General features: G+C 36.7%; 2 protein-coding genes across 2 annotated transcripts; both read left to right on the forward strand.

Annotated features, from left to right (window-relative positions):
- Positions 1–14252: 14252 nt before the first annotated feature.
- LOC134651254 (alcohol dehydrogenase 1-like) lies at positions 14253–15271 on the forward strand. The gene has a single exon (XM_063506322.1). It carries the CDS (start codon positions 14346–14348, stop codon positions 15207–15209), a length of 864 nt encoding a protein of 287 aa, XP_063362392.1. The 5' UTR covers positions 14253–14345; the 3' UTR covers positions 15210–15271.
- A 46-nt stretch (positions 15272–15317) lies between these two features.
- On the forward strand, positions 15318–16272 carry LOC134651231 (15-hydroxyprostaglandin dehydrogenase [NAD(+)]-like). Its single transcript, XM_063506296.1, has one exon. It carries the CDS (start codon positions 15484–15486, stop codon positions 16240–16242), a length of 759 nt encoding a protein of 252 aa, XP_063362366.1. The 5' UTR covers positions 15318–15483; the 3' UTR covers positions 16243–16272.
- Positions 16273–17853: the final 1581 nt, after the last annotated feature.

Below are 17853 nucleotides of genomic sequence, written 5' to 3' on the forward strand. Positions count from 1 at the left end.
ATGAATCCTATAGACTTCCTCTTTTACATACAAAATATATATTGCCTTCAATGTACGCTGACATCAGTGTAATTGAAGTTGCTTGTCACGCTTTAAACATAACAAAATTTGCAATACATTGAGTCTTAGAATAAACTTTAAAGTGTAATAAAAATCTAAATACCTATAAGTTATTTTTAAAAGTTGCTGAACAATTATTGGTCAGTTTGAGGAGTACAGCCTACAGTTTAATATATTGCTCATGTTACAGGAAATACCCTGTATAGTGTAGGGTAGGAAAATTATATATACCTACTCGTATAGGTAGGACCGTGAGCCTTACGAGGATAAAATATTATATATTATTATTTACAGCGAGAATCATATGCCTACTAAAGTGGAGTCTAATAGAAATGGCAAATATCTAATATAAAGTAATAAACAATCCAATTTATGAATTTACCTTTATTTCTTCGTAATCTCGCACCTTTTTGTGGACAACCATGATTTTATCCACAGTTTATATATACTCAATTTATATCAATTATTTACTTAAAATATATGTAAATGATAGGTAATGTTTCAATGAAAACAGCCCACGTAAAACTTCTAGGTTTACGAGTATACGCTGGTTATACGTCAAATGCTAACAAAATCTGTCATATTTGTTTACATTATTTGCCAGTTCTATTGTACTACGCTTTATGATGCCGGGGCTTTTTTGTTCGATCAATGAATGAATGAATGAATTTATTTATTACAGACAACATTAGGTCCACATATTGTTAGTATTCAACGTATTCGACTTAATCTACATGTTAGTTACTAATAATAAATAGGTATATAAAAGTGATTTGGTCCTCTGGCTCATTTTGCACATCAGGACAATCAAACTTATTGGCTATCATGCTTAATTCGATGGAAGGCATATACAAAGAAGCGTCTCGATGACGAATGTAACTTTAACCCATTTAACGCATCTATACTTTACCCTCCATCTAATCACCCATGTTCCAGATTCGTGCCTTCGAGTTGGCAACTCCAATTACCGTCTTTTTCCCCTAATGAGCGGGCTATCGGGAAAAAGTTACCCGGATCAAAGTGCTAGCGCCATCTGTTTTCAACTTTGGTTACTACTGGCTTGATGTTTTTCAGTGTACTCTGTGGGTTTAAGAGGAAAGTGGGCGGCCGCGTCTCCATACAAACGTAGTCCCCATTTTCCTCTCTGGATATTGAAATTATGGAAAATATTTTTACATAATTTGATGTACTTATATTAACCATAGCTATATGCCCCTGTGTACCTACTTTTAACTTTTTTTCGATTTTTTTAATAATTGTAAAAATTTGGAGTGAAAAACAGTTTTCATACAATTATATAAATGCTCCTAAGTGACATACACAATTACCCGAATACACCCTAATGTAATCTGTTATCTTTACTTTTTAATTAAGATTCTCGGAATGGAGCTATTTTAATAACAAACAGATGACCTTTGTCTACTTATTATTGCACTGATAATATTAATTAGCTAATAAAACTGATAATGTATTGCATTCTTGAGCAAGGTTCTGGTATATAATGTCTTAGCGCCACTTGCACCATCCCACTAACCCGGGGTTAACCGGTTAAACCGTTAACTCAGTGGCAAATTGTACTGGTAACCATGGTAACTCCAGGTTTAACTGGTTAACCCCGGGTTAGTGGGATGGTGCAAGTGGCCTTAAGGTTTTGTGTAAATTGGTTTAAGACGTTGAAGTACTCGCGCAAAGCCGGGGCGGGTCGCTGGTTAGCTAATAAAACTGATAATATAAAGATAAACATTTCAAACATGAACCACACTGTTAACTGATAATTCTTGACCACATAAGGCCCACCGTACAAATTGCCTATATTTAGTTTGAACCCTGTTGCATAGTAAACTGAGATGAATTTCGTTTGTGTTAGAAAGCTACGGAATAAGAAATGGGTCAAACACAAAACTGTGTTCACCTCTTTCATTTAGATATACGATATACCCAGCCCGTATACCCAAAAGTTAAGGGCTATAAAGGTAAATTTTCTTATTTAACCCTTATCTACATGAAAAGCTACTCCTTTTATTTGTATAAGGGCCACTTGCACGATTCATTAACCCGGGTTAACCAGTTAAATCTGGAGTTACCATGGTTACCAGTACAATTTGACACTGGTTTATTTAACGGTTTAACCGGTTAACCCCAGGTTAGTTGGATAGTGCAAGTGGCGCTAATTAAGTATGATAAAATCATTACGCTACACGTCTTTCCGCACAACCTTCGGGCTTTATTTTAAGACAAGCGAGTTAAAAAAAATGTCATACGTTTAAATAAAGAAAAGTATTACCGTCATCCGCCATCTTCCTGGCATTCCTTTATAAAATCCAGCTATTTCATAAATAAATACCTCTTGCGACGAAACGGAGCATCACTTACCAGTTAATGTTTGTTGTTGTTACCATAGCTAACTGAGAGTTCGCCTCCGACGAAACTGTATGGCTAAAGTAAGGACCACAAGGAAATTGGAACGAACTCACTCTGTCTAGTCCTACGTATTCAGGTGATGCAATGTACTGGAACTGAAGTCCTTGATGTGGTGGATGTCCAACGAACGCCTCCCTTATGCCGGTAGACGCTGGGACCCCTTATTTCCAACGTCCGTTGCGTGTTCTTCCTAAGCCGAAGAAACTGAAGACAACGAAGACGGTTTCGAAGTATGGTCAAAGTCCACTTCCACGATGAACCCGTTTTTGGTCAAATCTGCCCTCGTCTTGAAGGCTGCGAAGGACCACATGTAGCCGCCGTGCAGGTCAGGAGCTCGACGACTCAAATAAAAAGCTTCAAGTCTTAGTGAACTTATATAATCTTCCAAAGATACTGGTTACAAGGGTTCTTGCCAAAACGGTTAAATGTAGAAGTGGTGGTTATTGTATGAAGGCTGATGAGAGAGTGATTTGCAATATTTGATCAGTACAAAAGATACCTAGTTTAAATTTAGGTGCCTCTAATTGGCCGCGATACAAAGTATGTGGAGCGCTCCTATTGGCGCTTAAGAAAAGCTTCCGAATACTAGCCGAGCCCGACGGCCGTGTTTAGCTAATACTGCATTAGGAATATAGGTATTGAGATTTTATACAAATAAAAGGTTGCGTTCGCAACACACGAAGAATTTCGTACATTGACCGGTCCTTTCCTATTTCTATCGCACATGCATTTATATTGCTGTCCCGTTCGGCTTTGACCGCCGGCATCATCGGCAAGACAGCAATATTGCTTTGTCCAATGTGTATTGTTATTGTGCGTCTCACGTTTTGCTTAGTGATAGAGTGAGACGCAGTGCACATTGGACCAAGAAACTTGACAGGTGGAATACCAACCTTATATACACTGGTCGAGTCGACATCTCGCCGTGGCGAGAATAAGCCTTAAAGTCAAGTTACTTTAGAACAAAATATTCGATGTCAAAATGAAGTATACTAATAAGAATAATGAGGTAGTTAGGATCTTCTTCCCGGGGTACCAGAAGACCGACAAAAATCCCCGACGCGTGCAAACACGAATAATAAAGATGGGACCCCTAGTTTACAAGAGGGAGTTTGGCGAGCATGTTCGACATAAATGTTATATTGTGACAAGGATATTATTATTAGAGATGCCACGAATATTCGGAAACTATTCAGTATTCGGCCTATTCGGCCACTTTGCCGAATATTCGGTATTCGGCCGAATGTTGCCTACTATTCGGCCGAATACCGAATATCTGTTGCACCTACTTAAAAAGAAAAATTGCACAATAAAAATAACCAAAAACTATGTAGGTATATTTAGAATGTGTTCTTGGAAAGTTGTTAAATACGAAAACCCTTTTTTGAGCATTTGTTGATTAAAAAAAACCGGCCAAGTGCGAGTCGGACTCGCGCACGGAGGGTTCCGCACCATCAACAAAAAATAAAGCAAAACAAGCAAAAAAAACGGTCACCCATCCAAGTACTGACCCCGCCCGACGTTGCTTAACTTCGGTCAAAAATCACGTTTGTTGTATGGGAGCCCCACTTCAATCTTTATTTTATTCTGTTTTTAGTATTTGTTGTTATAGCGGCAACAGAAATACATCATATGTGAAATTTTCAACTGTCTAGCTATCACGGTTCGTGAGATACAGCCTAGTGACAGACGGACGGACGGACAGCGGAGTCTTAGTAATAGGGTCCCGTTTTTACCCTTTGGGTACGGAACCCTAAAAACATTTTATTTTTATCATGAGTCTGTGTTGTTTGGCTCTATTCATTAATGCTGTTCAACAAAAATATATCTTAGCTAACGTCATCTAACGTTGAGCTTTGTTAGCGATCAGTTTTCATAATAATTGTGACTCAAAATCTTTGCATGCCATGCCGAATATTCGGTCGCCGAATATCCGGTATTCTGCCGAGAGAGGCGCCGAATATTCAGTATTCAGCCAAAACCACTATTCGGGGCATCTCTAATTATTATAGGACAATTTTACAAGTCTACCTAGTCCCACAGTCGCAGAGTTATAGATATAACTCGGGAACAATTGATGAACACACAAATAATGCTCTTACCAGGATTTAAGCCTGGGACATCCTGTTGCAGGCCGGGTCACTACCAACTAGGCTAGAGGCCGTCAAACATGCAAGAGTAAACAATGTTATTTTTCAAAATGCGTGAAGGTAGGTATCATCGCTACAAGCGTTGTTACATTTTTCTTAAACGTATTTTATCAATGTAACACTTTTAAACTGAGAAAGGAAATAAATAAACATGATAAAACTTACTAACTAGTAGTTCGTCCCGAACTGAGAACTCGCGGTTAACCAAAAATTATATAGCTATTGACTTTGTTGCACCTACTTAGGTACTCGTATAGTGCGACATAAAATAATAGAAAATAAATGAGGGCGCCATTTTCTACGTGACTGTCACATTTGTGACGTAAAATGCTTACACATTAGGGTGGAGCGAAATCCAAAATTCTTGAATATAGCAATGCTCTAAAAGGATGTCTAATTTTTTATTATTTAAGGGGAAAAAAATAAAAAAATTATTGGTATATACTTTTAGCCCTCTACTATTCGATTATATACAGGATGGATTTTCTTTTTGGGTCAGTGAGGGCAGCTACCAGATCCCGTGCTGCTACGAGAAAACGGTCTAAGAAGACCTTCCCTCCATTTCAAATTAATGAAGATTGGCTTTTACAGATTTTGGAAAAAACATACAGGGTGCGAGGAAAAGGTCATTTTTGACAAACTTTTTTTTTGATGCCAATCGATCCCATTCCTATTAAGGATCAAAAGCTTGTATGGAACCAAAAAAAAATTTCCGGCTATAAAAGCCACTAATCGAGGAAAACTTTTCCCATACAATTTGTATGAAAATGACAACTTTTATTTTTCACATGCTATTTTTGTATGCCAATCGATTCCATTCCTATCCAGTATCAATAGTTTCTTTGGGGTCAACTTACGGTAATGTACTAAAAAGCCACAAATTAAAGAAAACTTTTTCCATACATTTACTATGGAGAACATGTGAAATTTAATTCACATTTTTCTATCTGGCCAATCAGTCCTGTTACATTTAAGGACCATAATACTGTATGAAGACATTGCTGTAGGACTGATGGGCGAGATAGAAAATTGAGAATTACATTTCACGGAAATTTTTTTTTGGTTCCATACAAGCTTTTGATCCTTAATAGGAATGGGATCGATTGGCATCAAAAAAAAAGTTTGTCAAAAATGACCTTTTTCTCGCACCCTGTATGTTTTTTCCAAAATCTGTAAAAGCCAATCTTCATTAATTTGAAATCGAGGGAAGGTTTTCTTAGACCGTTTTCTCGTAGCAGCACGGGATCTGGTAGCTGCCCTCACTGACCCAAAAAGAAAATCCACCCTGTATAGCAATATATGCATATTTTTAATTAATTTAATTTATGCTTATTTTTTTTATAACAATATCATTCATTAAATAACATCTTTTTGTTACAGATATACTCGATTCCTATACTTATTTTTGTTTATAACGTATATTTTTATGACACGGTAAAACCACGTAAATCGAGGTTTTATGGAAAAGGCCCTTTAACCCGGATACTGTGCACAAATTGGAGTTTACAACTAATTACAGAACCGTGAAAACTATTTTGAACGTGATAAGATAATAAAAATACTACTAGTAAAAGTAAATATATGCCTAACATACGTGTTAACATGACCCAAAAAGGGCGTAAGCGACGCCGAAGGGCAAAATTTAACGCTCATTTAAAGATATAAATAACCCATTTTTGCAGTAAAATGATACTTTTCGTAATCAATAACACCGTTACTTTGCCACAAGAACGTCTAAAAAAAATAACTCATATATATTTTTTACACTGTAGCATTTTCCTTGTTTTGCATGAAATTGCTGTTTAATATGAAAGTTTGAAATTTTATTATTTCATAAATATTGAAAAAGGCACAAACATTTTGGTAATAACTTATTATACGCTTATTAAGTATTATATAATTTCAATAAAATGTACACATATTAGTGAAATTAGTATATTTAAATAATTGATGAAAATTTACCTTTATTAATTTCTTTAGCGGCTGGATAGAGGGCTAAAAGTAGTGTTTATTTTGAAACTTGATATAATCACTATAATCTACATGACAAACTGCAACTTTTCGTACCGGTTCCACATTGATAATCAAATTTTTATTTTTTTCCCATACAACGACGCCCCACCCTATTACACATGGCAACAATTTAGTATGGACATTTTTGAGTTCTATTTTATTTAATTTCTACTATTTTATGTCGCTCTATAGGCGGCAATAGATCAAAGATGGATTTATTGCAAGGTCTGTGGAGCCTTTAACTGATTGATTTAAGCAAAGAGTAGTATGTATAATCAAAGAGAATTAAGTTTGTCTCTGGTATAATATAGTTGGCCAAGCAGATCTTGTCAGTAGAAAAAATGTAGGCGCGAAGGGATATGCTCTCATAGAAAATTTGAGTTTCGCGCCTTTTTCTACTGACAAGATTTGCTTTTTTGGATCAATTTTGAAGCGCCATTTACAAGTTTAGCGTTAAGTAATATAGATGGCGCTATTTTTTCGAATAAAGGGCTTCGTATACGGCTGCCCCTCCCCTGGATTTAAGTCACCACCATAGAGATTAAAATAAACTGTATCTGTGCTAAGCCGAAATATTTCCTGTCAAATGTCAAATACATATATTATGTTTATTCTATTTTATTTTTATGTTGCTAATTATTTCAAAATGGTAAATTTAAAAACGATATTATAAAAGTGTAAGTCGAGCACTTTCATTTGATACTAAACTCGACCATATTTCTTGCAAAAAAATGACCAGAATAGCAAGACCTCTCACAAACAGCTTTTTGGCCTTCTAAGCTCTTTTAGCTCAATAACCTCTTGATCGGGCCTGCTCATAATTTAATGACTAAAATATAATGCCCTCGACTACACGTTTACCCAATTTCATTAAAATTAGAACAAATTTACTTAAGTTATTGAGTATCAAACTATCTTCTGACAGTTCAGCTTAAAAACATCGAAATGCCGAGACGTGCCGCTAGCCAGCCGCGTGTTCAAAGTCGAATGTAAGAACTTCGCTTCGCTTCGCTCGCTCGTTCGATAAGAACTTCGCTTCGCTTCGCTCGCTCGTTCGATTAAGTAGGTACAAACAAAAAACCTACAGATAAAATATTTGGCCTAGATCGCCGTCAAATAGATGTTATATATACTAAATTAAATAGATTATGTTCAGAGGTATCAAATAATTTTGAAATATTCGGGATAACTGCTCGACAAAAATTCCCGCCGTATGTTCCATAAGTACCCGTAAGATTGAGCTGATGGCAACTAATGCGCCAAAGCTTTTAGCAGCACACTCCACACCTTGGGCGGTTCGGAGCGGGGCTAAAGGATTGTACTGCCTGTTGTTGCTCGAGTTTAAAACAAAGCTCATACCTTATTGTGGATACGAGTATTCTTTGTTAGATATGTGTTAGAACCCCCACTACCACTAGTTTGACACTCGCTCGTACTCGCATATTAGGGCAAGCAAGATGTATAGAAAGTAAATTACGTTCTCGAAAGCGTTTATGTTAGTTTTGACACTGTCAATGACTCATGGTACGGGCTCTAGTGTACATTTCATTCGATAGCGTGACGAGCGTTCGTGGTTGCGTTATGTCTATTTTTGTATGGGATTTTGACAGCACGCCAAGCGGGTAGTTTTGGAAACTCGAAATACCATACAAAATGATGATAATGACGTATGGTGTACTCATTTGGGGAAACTCTACGGATGCCAATAGTGTTTATTATGCAAAAACAGGCAATACGAACGCTAGCGGGTGTGAAGCCTAGACATTCATGCAGGGACCTTTTTGTGACGCACAAAATAATGACACACTACTCATTATATTTATTCGAAATTATTATGCATGTTAGAAATAACTTATCTTTGTTCAAACGCGTTGAGGTATCTGGTATAAACATTAGAACTATTACGGGTAGATTACGAACAGAGGGCCTACCGCGAACCACGTTCGACGTGTTGCCTCTCTATCGCACTTGTAAATTCGTGCGTAAGTGTGACAGGGAGGCAACATGTCGAACGTGGTTCGCGGTAGGCCCTCATTTCCACGTCGCATGGCACTTGCAGCAAAAAACCCGCGTGTCATCGGTCCGACTTATGAGCGATTACCTGCAGAAATAAGGACGGAAACATCCGATACAACATTCAAGCGTCGATTGAGAAACTTTTTACTGGACAACCCGTTATATTCAATAAGTGAATTTTTTGACATAACTATATAATTTATAATCGCATTCCTATTTTTCGTTTCGTTTATTATTGTTATTATTTGACGATCCTGCTCAGGTGAATTTTTTTCATATTATGAATTTATTTGGATTATCTTGCTATTATTTAAATGTATTTCTGACGATCACAATATAGATTCTTATAAATTGACATTAATGTAATTTGTACTGTAATCATATGTTGTGAAATAAATAAATCTAATCTAATCTAATGACACTTAACGCAAGCGTACGTCACGCTATCGAATGAAATTTACACTAGGGGTAATGAAATCAGAGTTGATGTAGAATGAAATTTACACTTACTGAAATCAAAGTTAGTTTTCTTCATTGATATAGAATAAAGAACTGGATACCCAATCAGCCGCAAAAAATGGCCCCACAAAAGTGATGTTAAAACAAATCACGCATTACTTTTTCGTTTAGTCTTGTTTGAAACGCTCAAATGTGAAGTTGTCAACAATTACGAAATGTGCCGTCGAAATATGTAAAAATAACAATGATAAAACAAGGAAAAAGGATGGAATGTATTTCTTTCGGTTAGTTCTTGGGATAGCATTACATAATTTATGTAATCTGGTGGTAATTTTATGGTTTTGAATAAATTAATTTGTTACTACCAAAGAAGGGATGTCAAGGAACAAAAATCTAATGAGTCGATGTGAGGTCAATATTTTTTTATATTTTTATATGGCATTCGTAACGAATAACATTATGTTCAAATTCAAGATTTCCAAGAAAACCTATGACACGTGCAAAGTGTACTGCTATTTAATTATAGCAAGAGATAGGGGTGATGCAGTTTTATGGCAAGGCAAAACGACACTTGTGTGTTCGGCCCATTTCCCTGTTTCCTACATAGGTATACACCACCAATAAGGGCTTATCGACTAACTGTAAATGCTAAACCTGTCTGAACACAGTGACAACCACAGGATTTTTTTATAAAGTATGGACTTTATAAAAACAAGCAACAACGGTTGTGGAACGGAAGTGAAAACTCACCTCACTATGTTACCGACGCCCGGTAACACGATACATACGTTTAGCGGAGGTATTCTATTTATTTATTATATATTATTATCATTCTCAAATAAGATCACACTTTTTCATTGACATGTTTATTTACATACTGCCATGACAACGTCAAATTATTTGAACATAGGTAAAGAGTCTTGAAAAGGAGTCCGCAACATAAATGTCAAATAACATTGAGTTTTTCTTTATTGATTTAAATGCCATCTAAATTATGAGTGGCCACCTTACGGGGCTTACGGTCACGTGATCGCCTTACGCCCCTTACGGTCACGTGATCGCCTTACGCTGTCTCGAGTTTATCATTTTTTCCCCACCTCAAAAAGTGCCCAGCGCCGCTAAAGAAGTTTTCACTTCAAAAATTACCCACTTCTCAAAAATCCAATCAGTACCAATAAATGTCCCCGTGCACCCGAGCGATGAGTAAATGTAGATCTAAAATACACAGTTATTTTATTTAATAAATTGTTTTTATATTTAATAAGTTATCTGATTAGGTTTTTACAGCACATTTATAACTCCCGTAACTATGCCAACCTTACTCTGCGTGGTACAATTACTGTCGGTGGCGACACGAGCACGCTCGATCAAAAATTGCTGGCGGTTAAAAGGTTAAAGAAGTATACTTACTTATTAAAAATTAAATTTGTTTGAATTTGAACCACGATTTAATTTTATTTGAGCTCCCGATTAAATTAAATTTGCTTTATTTATTACTTCAATTGGTTTTTCTGTACAGTAATACCTAATAAAGTGTACCAAAGTGACTCCATTCGTTCATTATTCTCGTTTGACGTTGTTTGACGAAAATACGTTACGTTAGTGCCATCGGACTAAATTTTTTAACAGTGTTAGTACCTCTGTTTGCAAATTTGACACTTAATGCTTACGACATTAAGCTCTTTTATGTACGAAACATTTATCTTGACTCAATATTTACGTAAGCGTTTTTATCATCAATGCAAATGGTGCGAAACGTCATTGGGATCCACATTTGTTGACGTTTTTGTTCTGCTTTGTGTGTCTATTTCTTTTATATTAAGTCAGTGGTTTTCTTTCCATTAACAATTTTCAGGCCATTTCGAACGTAGACTGTCATCACAACAATCATATTTGAATTATGTCATGCAGGTTCCTAAGACGCACGATAACTAAATGACATCATCCAAATCAATCTGATGAAATTGTGCGTTCGAATTAGCCTGTAGGGCTATGATGGCCGGCTCTTTATCATTTGTCACCATGGCTGTCACGTTCTAACAAATATGTAAGTGCGAAAGTGACGCATAGCATGACAGGTGATAAAAATACGAGCATGATAGCTGGTCTGTTTATCAAAGTCGGTTGATTCGTGAAACTTGTAGAGTTTTTTAAAAGACCTCGCCTCACCTCGGCTCTTAAGGGATGAAATTTGAGGTACTTCTCATAAAAATCAGGGGTATGTATACTTATGTGGATTATTACTTAAGTTAAAGATAAAGATAAAAGATAGTTTATTCAAGTAGGCATAATTACAATGCGCTTATGAACGTCAAATAAATTAAAAAAAATTAACTACTAAATCAGCGCTCGCGACAAAAAACAACTTTGCTCTCTACACAAATAATTATTTCCTGCATTCAATATTGCATCAGCAACTTAACTTTGTACTCTGAAACAAATCGAATTCCCTCGTTCTGTTCATAAAATGGAAGATACGACGTTCAAGTCCGTATAAAACAAGGAAGATACTTATTTCTGTTTTATTGCTATTGAAACAGTACGTGAAGGAACTTTTAGGTTAAGTACGGGAAATATATATATTGTAAAAATTTAAGTATTGAGGTACTCGTATGTGACGTGACCTGCTATTATTTCATGTCATATTTTGACACAATACGTTTGATTTCTTTCGAGTTTTTAATTATTATAAACATAGGATCATTAAAAAAAATATATGAAATCTGTTTTTCGCTCCTAATTTTTACAATAATCAAAAATTCAAAAAAATCAAACATAGGGATGCCCCTATTGGCAAGGTGCGAAGTCGGTGGAGGGGGAAGTGGCGCTGATCGTCACAAACACAGGTAATCTTATGGAATGTCCGCCATTAGTACTAGCGGCAGCCGCTTGAACTAATTTTACTCCATAAGATTTAACGTAGAAAGTCCGCCAAAATGAGGGCAGCATCAGTCGTGCACCTAGCGTATAGGGCATAGGGATGCAGCTATGGTTAATATACATCAAATTATGTAAAATTAATTTCCTAAATCGATATTAAACTCCTATTAATTATAACACTTTAAACTCTCGCGTTTTGTACACATATTTAATTACACAAAGGAGTCTTTCCGTGACCACAGCTGGTGCAACTCAACTGAAACGTCGGAATTAAAGGTAAAAACAATGAAATTATATCGCGGTAGATCCGTTTGTGTAATTAAATATGTCCTATTAATTAGGAAATTAATATCAATATTAATTTCCTAAGTGTTAATACCCAGAGAAGAAATGGGACAACGTTTATAAAAAATACAGTGTATTACTTAGTTATAATACAAAAAGCTCTATGTTTTGTAAACATTAAGTTTATTATCCTCCTAATCTTCAGCCTTCCTCATTTCGGAAAACTCCAGCCAATGCATATTAAACATAACAGTAATTTGCTTTGCAAATTCAGAACAACTCTTTTCTTGATTTGGTTTCTTGTCACGTCAAACGCTGCGATCCCAAATAGGCCTTGATTACGGAATTGGCGATATTTTTTCTATCTCCGTTTAAGAATATACCAATCTAGATTTTTTATATGTACAGTGGATTGTTATTTAGGGTTCTTGCTAAATTGGAAATATTATAGTGTAAGTACTGAACAACCAATTTATCAGGGGCCCTAAATGGCGCAAAAATTGCGCAGCCTATATTATTATGTCGCGTTTGTAAAATCAATCGAGTAACCTATATGGAAAGTAATTTTTTGGTCTGCCGCTAACGGCAATAAAATATGAGATTAAATAATTTTAAATAATCATCATAAGTCCTAAGAGCGGACCCTGGCCAAGACCGGGATAACGCTAGGTAGAAAAAGAATCATTATACATACATAGGTACTTGACCTCGTATGATCAAGTATTGGTAGCCTAATGGTAAGATCGTGCGATTTTCAATCCGGAGGTCGCAGGTTCGAACACTGGCTCGTTGACATGACAGCTAACTTACCTATATGATTCCAATATCATTTTATCGTTGTTTGAGAAAAACGGTAATGGACGGAATAGTCCCTATGACGGAATTAGCCACATTGACCTTATGTAAAAGTTATCCAGGGTGGCAGATACTTTTGGCGAGTTGCTTCATCCGCTATTATTGATGCTGACTGTACAGTACGATTATGAAATTCCATCGGAGTGTGATGTTATTAACGCAGTTTCCGCCCCGAGAAATACATGTTTAATCATCTTCCGTTTTTGACCGAATGAACCGGAATGGACCGGATTGAACCGGTTCCAGTGTCATTTTAATTGAAGCGGAGAATTAATTTACTCATTCATGGAAACAAAAAGGCAACAGAATTAGAAACTTTCATTTAACGCTGAATTTACTGCTGGGAAATGCACGTGACATAAAAGCGCTCTTTCTTTATTGATCAAAAAAACCGGCCAAGTGCGAGTCGGACTCGCGCACGGAGGGTTCCGCACCATCAACAAAAAACAGAGCAAAACAAGCAAAAAACGCCCGACGTTGCTTAACTTCGGTCAAAAATCACATTTGTTGTATGGGAGCCCCACTTAAATCTTTATTTTATTCTGTTTTAGTATTTGTTGTTATAGCGGCAACAGAAATACATCATCTGTGAAAATTTCAACTGTCTATCACGGTTCGTGAGATACAGCCTGGTGACAGACGGACGGACGGACGGACGGACAGCGGAGTCTTAGTAATAGGGTCCCGTTTTTACCCTTTGGGTACGGAACCCTAAAAACTGGTAAGAAAGTTGTATTTAATCAACAAGAGTAGCAATGTACTCGCGCGTAATTTGATGCAAATTTAGTGATGATTTTGAATGAAAAAATATTTAATAGCGTTCATTTAGATTCGATTAGTAAGTACTTAATGTTTTTAACAGTTAGTATTTTACCGCGTTGGTGTAGTGAAAAAAATTGTGTATTGAAACCCTCGCAATGCTCAAGACTCAGCTTATCGATCCACTCGCTACGCTCCTGGTTCAATTTTGGAATCTATCGCGTGCTCGTATCAACAAGTAGCACGAGAGTAAATTGTAAGAGATAAATCTCGATCAGTGTCTTTGTCATGACCTTCTCGATATCGTTTATAACATTTGACATTAACTGTCTTCCAACAATGTAAATGTAAATTTATAATTCAACAAACAAACTACGTTATTCATGACTAACGTTTTCACTAACTGAGTTTCTCTTATCCGAGGGATCTATCACATTATCTTCAATAATGTTACAAACGTACTTAAAACGTATGTCAGTTACGTCACTAAAGTTTCACAGGTACGGACATACACCATCGTGTCCTGCTAATAAACAAGCGAGCATTCTAGATAATAAAGTGGCAGTTATAACTGGAGGCGCAGTCGGTATCGGGTACGAAATCGCAGACAGATTCTTAGAGGAAGGTGCCAAAGCTGCAGTGTTACTAGATATCAATGAGACACGAGGTAAACAGGCCGCCGAAGAACTAAATTGTAAACACGGAGACAAGAAAACCGTTTTTATGAAATGTGACGTCACAAAAGATTTAGACGCTGTCTCCAAAGAAATTTTCGCGGCTTACAAAAACGTACACGTCCTAGTGAACAATGCTGGTATCCTTGACGAGCCCAATCCCACGAAAGTTGTTGATGTCAATCTAACGGCTTTGATAAACTGGTCCTTTATATTCTGGAATCACATGAGGAAAGACAAAGGTGGTGCAGGCGGGACCATCATGAACCTATCATCTATCTACGGTTTCCGAGTAGATCCATACATACCGGTCTACCAGGCTACCAAATTTGGTATTATGGGCTTCACAAGATCTCTAGGACATCCGTACCACTTTAAAAAGACTGGAGTGAGAGTTGTATCCTTAAACCCCGGTTTTACTGAGACTGAGTTGACGGAAAACTTTACGACTTTACCTGAAGTTCACAAGGATTTTCTCGAGTTTGTCAAAACTCAGCCGTGGCAGAAAGTAAAAGTAGTTGGGAACGCCGCGGTATGTGTATTAGAAAGAGCTGAAAGTGGTACCGCTTGGCTTATAGAAGGATCCAACCCTGTTGCTGAAATTAAACATTGCTTTGATATCGACCATTGTAAATAAACCATATTCCATTCTACATAGAGCCGATGAAATAGGTAATGAGCTAAATACCTACCCACTTACATAATGTGCACTGTCATACTGTTGGAGAAATATTTGTCGTCGTTATCTTAGAACGTAAATATTCCATTAACTGCTGATTTATCCTGTTTGTTCATGATAGGTCACAACCCGGTGATAATGACATTGCGTGTTTAACTGTTATAAGCAAGTGGCAGTATCAATACTACTCTGTCCTAAGCTGCACGTCCGAACGTGAGTAATTGCAAAAATAATGGCTAAAGACCTCAAAAACAAAACGGTCGTTATTACCGGTGGAGCGGTGGGCATCGGTTTTGAAATCGCTGATAGGTTCCTGCAGAAAGGAGCAAAAGTCATCGTTATTCTTGATATTAACGAAAAGCAAGGCGCAGAAGCAGCCAAGACCCTAAACTCCAAACATGGAAATAACAAAACTGTATTTATTAAATGTGACGTGACGACAGATTTAGAAGCCGTTTCGAAGAAGATTATAGATCTTTATAAGCACGTTGACGTACTAGTCAACAATGCCGGGATTCTGAACGACTTAGCTCCGAAGAAGACAATTGACATCAACGTTACAGCGCTCATCGAATGGTCCTTTAAATTCTGGAAGCACATGAGAAAAGACCAAGGCGGCAACGGAGGGACTATAATCAACTTGGCGTCAATTTACGGCTTCAGAGTGGATCCTTATTTACCAGCATATCAGGCGTCGAAATTTGCTGTCCAAGGCTTCACAAAGTCCTTGGGGCATCCGTACAATTTCAAGAGAAGCGGCGTGAGGGTGGTGGCTGTTAACCCAGGCTTTACTGAGACAGCTTTGACGGAGACTCCCAACGGCTTTGACAATGATAAGCAGTATCAGAGCGACTTTGCGAAGTTCTTGAAGGAGCAGGCTTGGCAGAAAGTGGAGTCGGTGGGGCAAGCGGCGGTCGACGTGTTCGAGCGAGCTGAGAGCGGTACCGCTTGGCTCATCGAGGGTGCTAAACCTATCGTGGAAGCTAAGTAGATGGTGGATTGTTTAAATTGTTATTACATTTCTTTGTTGTTCGGAATTTTTAGATAAAAATAAAATAAAAAATATTTTGTGTTTATTTTCGGAATCCAAAAATCCTGCAAATATATAGGTAATTTTAATTTATCTTCATTATGTTACGTATGTCTATTTCTATCGACACACATCGAGGTAAAATACCGAATACTTCAATAAGTCAAGTTGGAATCTTCGCGATTCTGAATTCTATATACCTACCACTTTTTTAGGTCTTTAGTTAGAAATATATACACAACACAACTATCTAAGCAATAATCAAATACCTATGCCTCACTCACTTTCTTAATCTTTTACAAAATGACATATATAGTTGAAATTAAATATAATGTAATATATATTTACGTCGTAAGACTGTTTTTTTTACTATAAATGTCAAAATAACTACCAAATAATTCTCAAACCGCGAATTACTCTGCCATAAAAAGCATCAGAGGTGATAAAGAATACGATATTCCCTTAAGGCATAACTTTTATCGCTGTAATGGAAAATTACGATCGCTTATAAACGGCATCCTGTAAAATATGGACGGTTCGCCATGTTATTTAAAATATTACTATTATATTCATGTATAGACAGCAGCAGCATTGGGGTAACCCTCCTCCTTTTGGGCATTCTCGGCTCAGTTCGGCTCATTATTGCTCCGAGCAATTATTAATATGGTTGACACAAGTTGACGTCCCTTTGCGTGCACGACCACAGATAAGATAATGACTTGAATTTTGAACTGAACTGAACTGAACTTTTGAACTTCTATACACTTACAAATTAGCTTCTATATTACAAAGTACAAAAGTCGACACGGTACAAGATGCAGATTTTATACGAAACATTTTAACGGTTCTACAAAATTACAGTTTCCGACCGTTAAATCCGATCGTTAACGCGGAATGTTTAACGATGGTTCGCAGTTAAGTAATTATGCGTTGCACTGCGAATTTATGAGGTTGTTATGGTTTTAGGGGTTGATAATATTATATATTTTTGGGTTAACTTTTGGCAAACAATTGGCAGTAAAGTGTTATTTATTGTTCAGGGTGTAGTCTAACCCCCTTATTTATAAAACTTTACGGGCCTGATTTAGTTAAATTATATTTTATCCGTATCTTAACAAATAACGTCATTAGACCCTAAACCGGCGAGCGTGTATGAGGAATGTTATGAAAGTATTAACGGAAGCGAAAGAGGTATGTCAGGATCGTAGCAATTGGAAATCCGTGGTCACTGCCTACCCCTCCGGGAAATAAGCGTGATTATGTGTATGTATGTATAGGTAAACCAGAACTTTGGGAGTATTGTCAAGAGGGCGCTCGTTTTGAATTTTATATAGCAACAATTTGTATAGTGGGGACAATGGAAATTGGCAGATGATTTTTGTTTTATTCCGACAACTTTAATAATTGCGAAGTTTGATGTTTGGATATTTCTTCGGTTTTTACGCTTAAATAGCTGACTCGATTTAGATAAAATGAATAGCGTAAAGTCAATAAGTAACGCAAGAGTTAGGTATAAGTAAGAATTTATATAGATAATTTTACAAATAAAATTATTTAACGTACCAAATATGT

This window comes from Cydia amplana, chromosome 9 (assembly GCF_948474715.1).
Source record: "Cydia amplana chromosome 9, ilCydAmpl1.1, whole genome shotgun sequence".
NCBI lineage: Eukaryota > Metazoa > Arthropoda > Insecta > Lepidoptera > Tortricidae > Cydia > Cydia amplana.

Bases quoted from the DNA above. Each gene is read 5' to 3' on its own strand.
- LOC134651254 (XM_063506322.1), top strand. From the start codon at position 14,346: ATGTTACAAACGTACTTAAAACGTATGTCAGTTACGTCACTAAAGTTT.
- LOC134651231 (XM_063506296.1), top strand. From the start codon at position 15,484: ATGGCTAAAGACCTCAAAAACAAAACGGTCGTTATTACCGGTGGAGCG.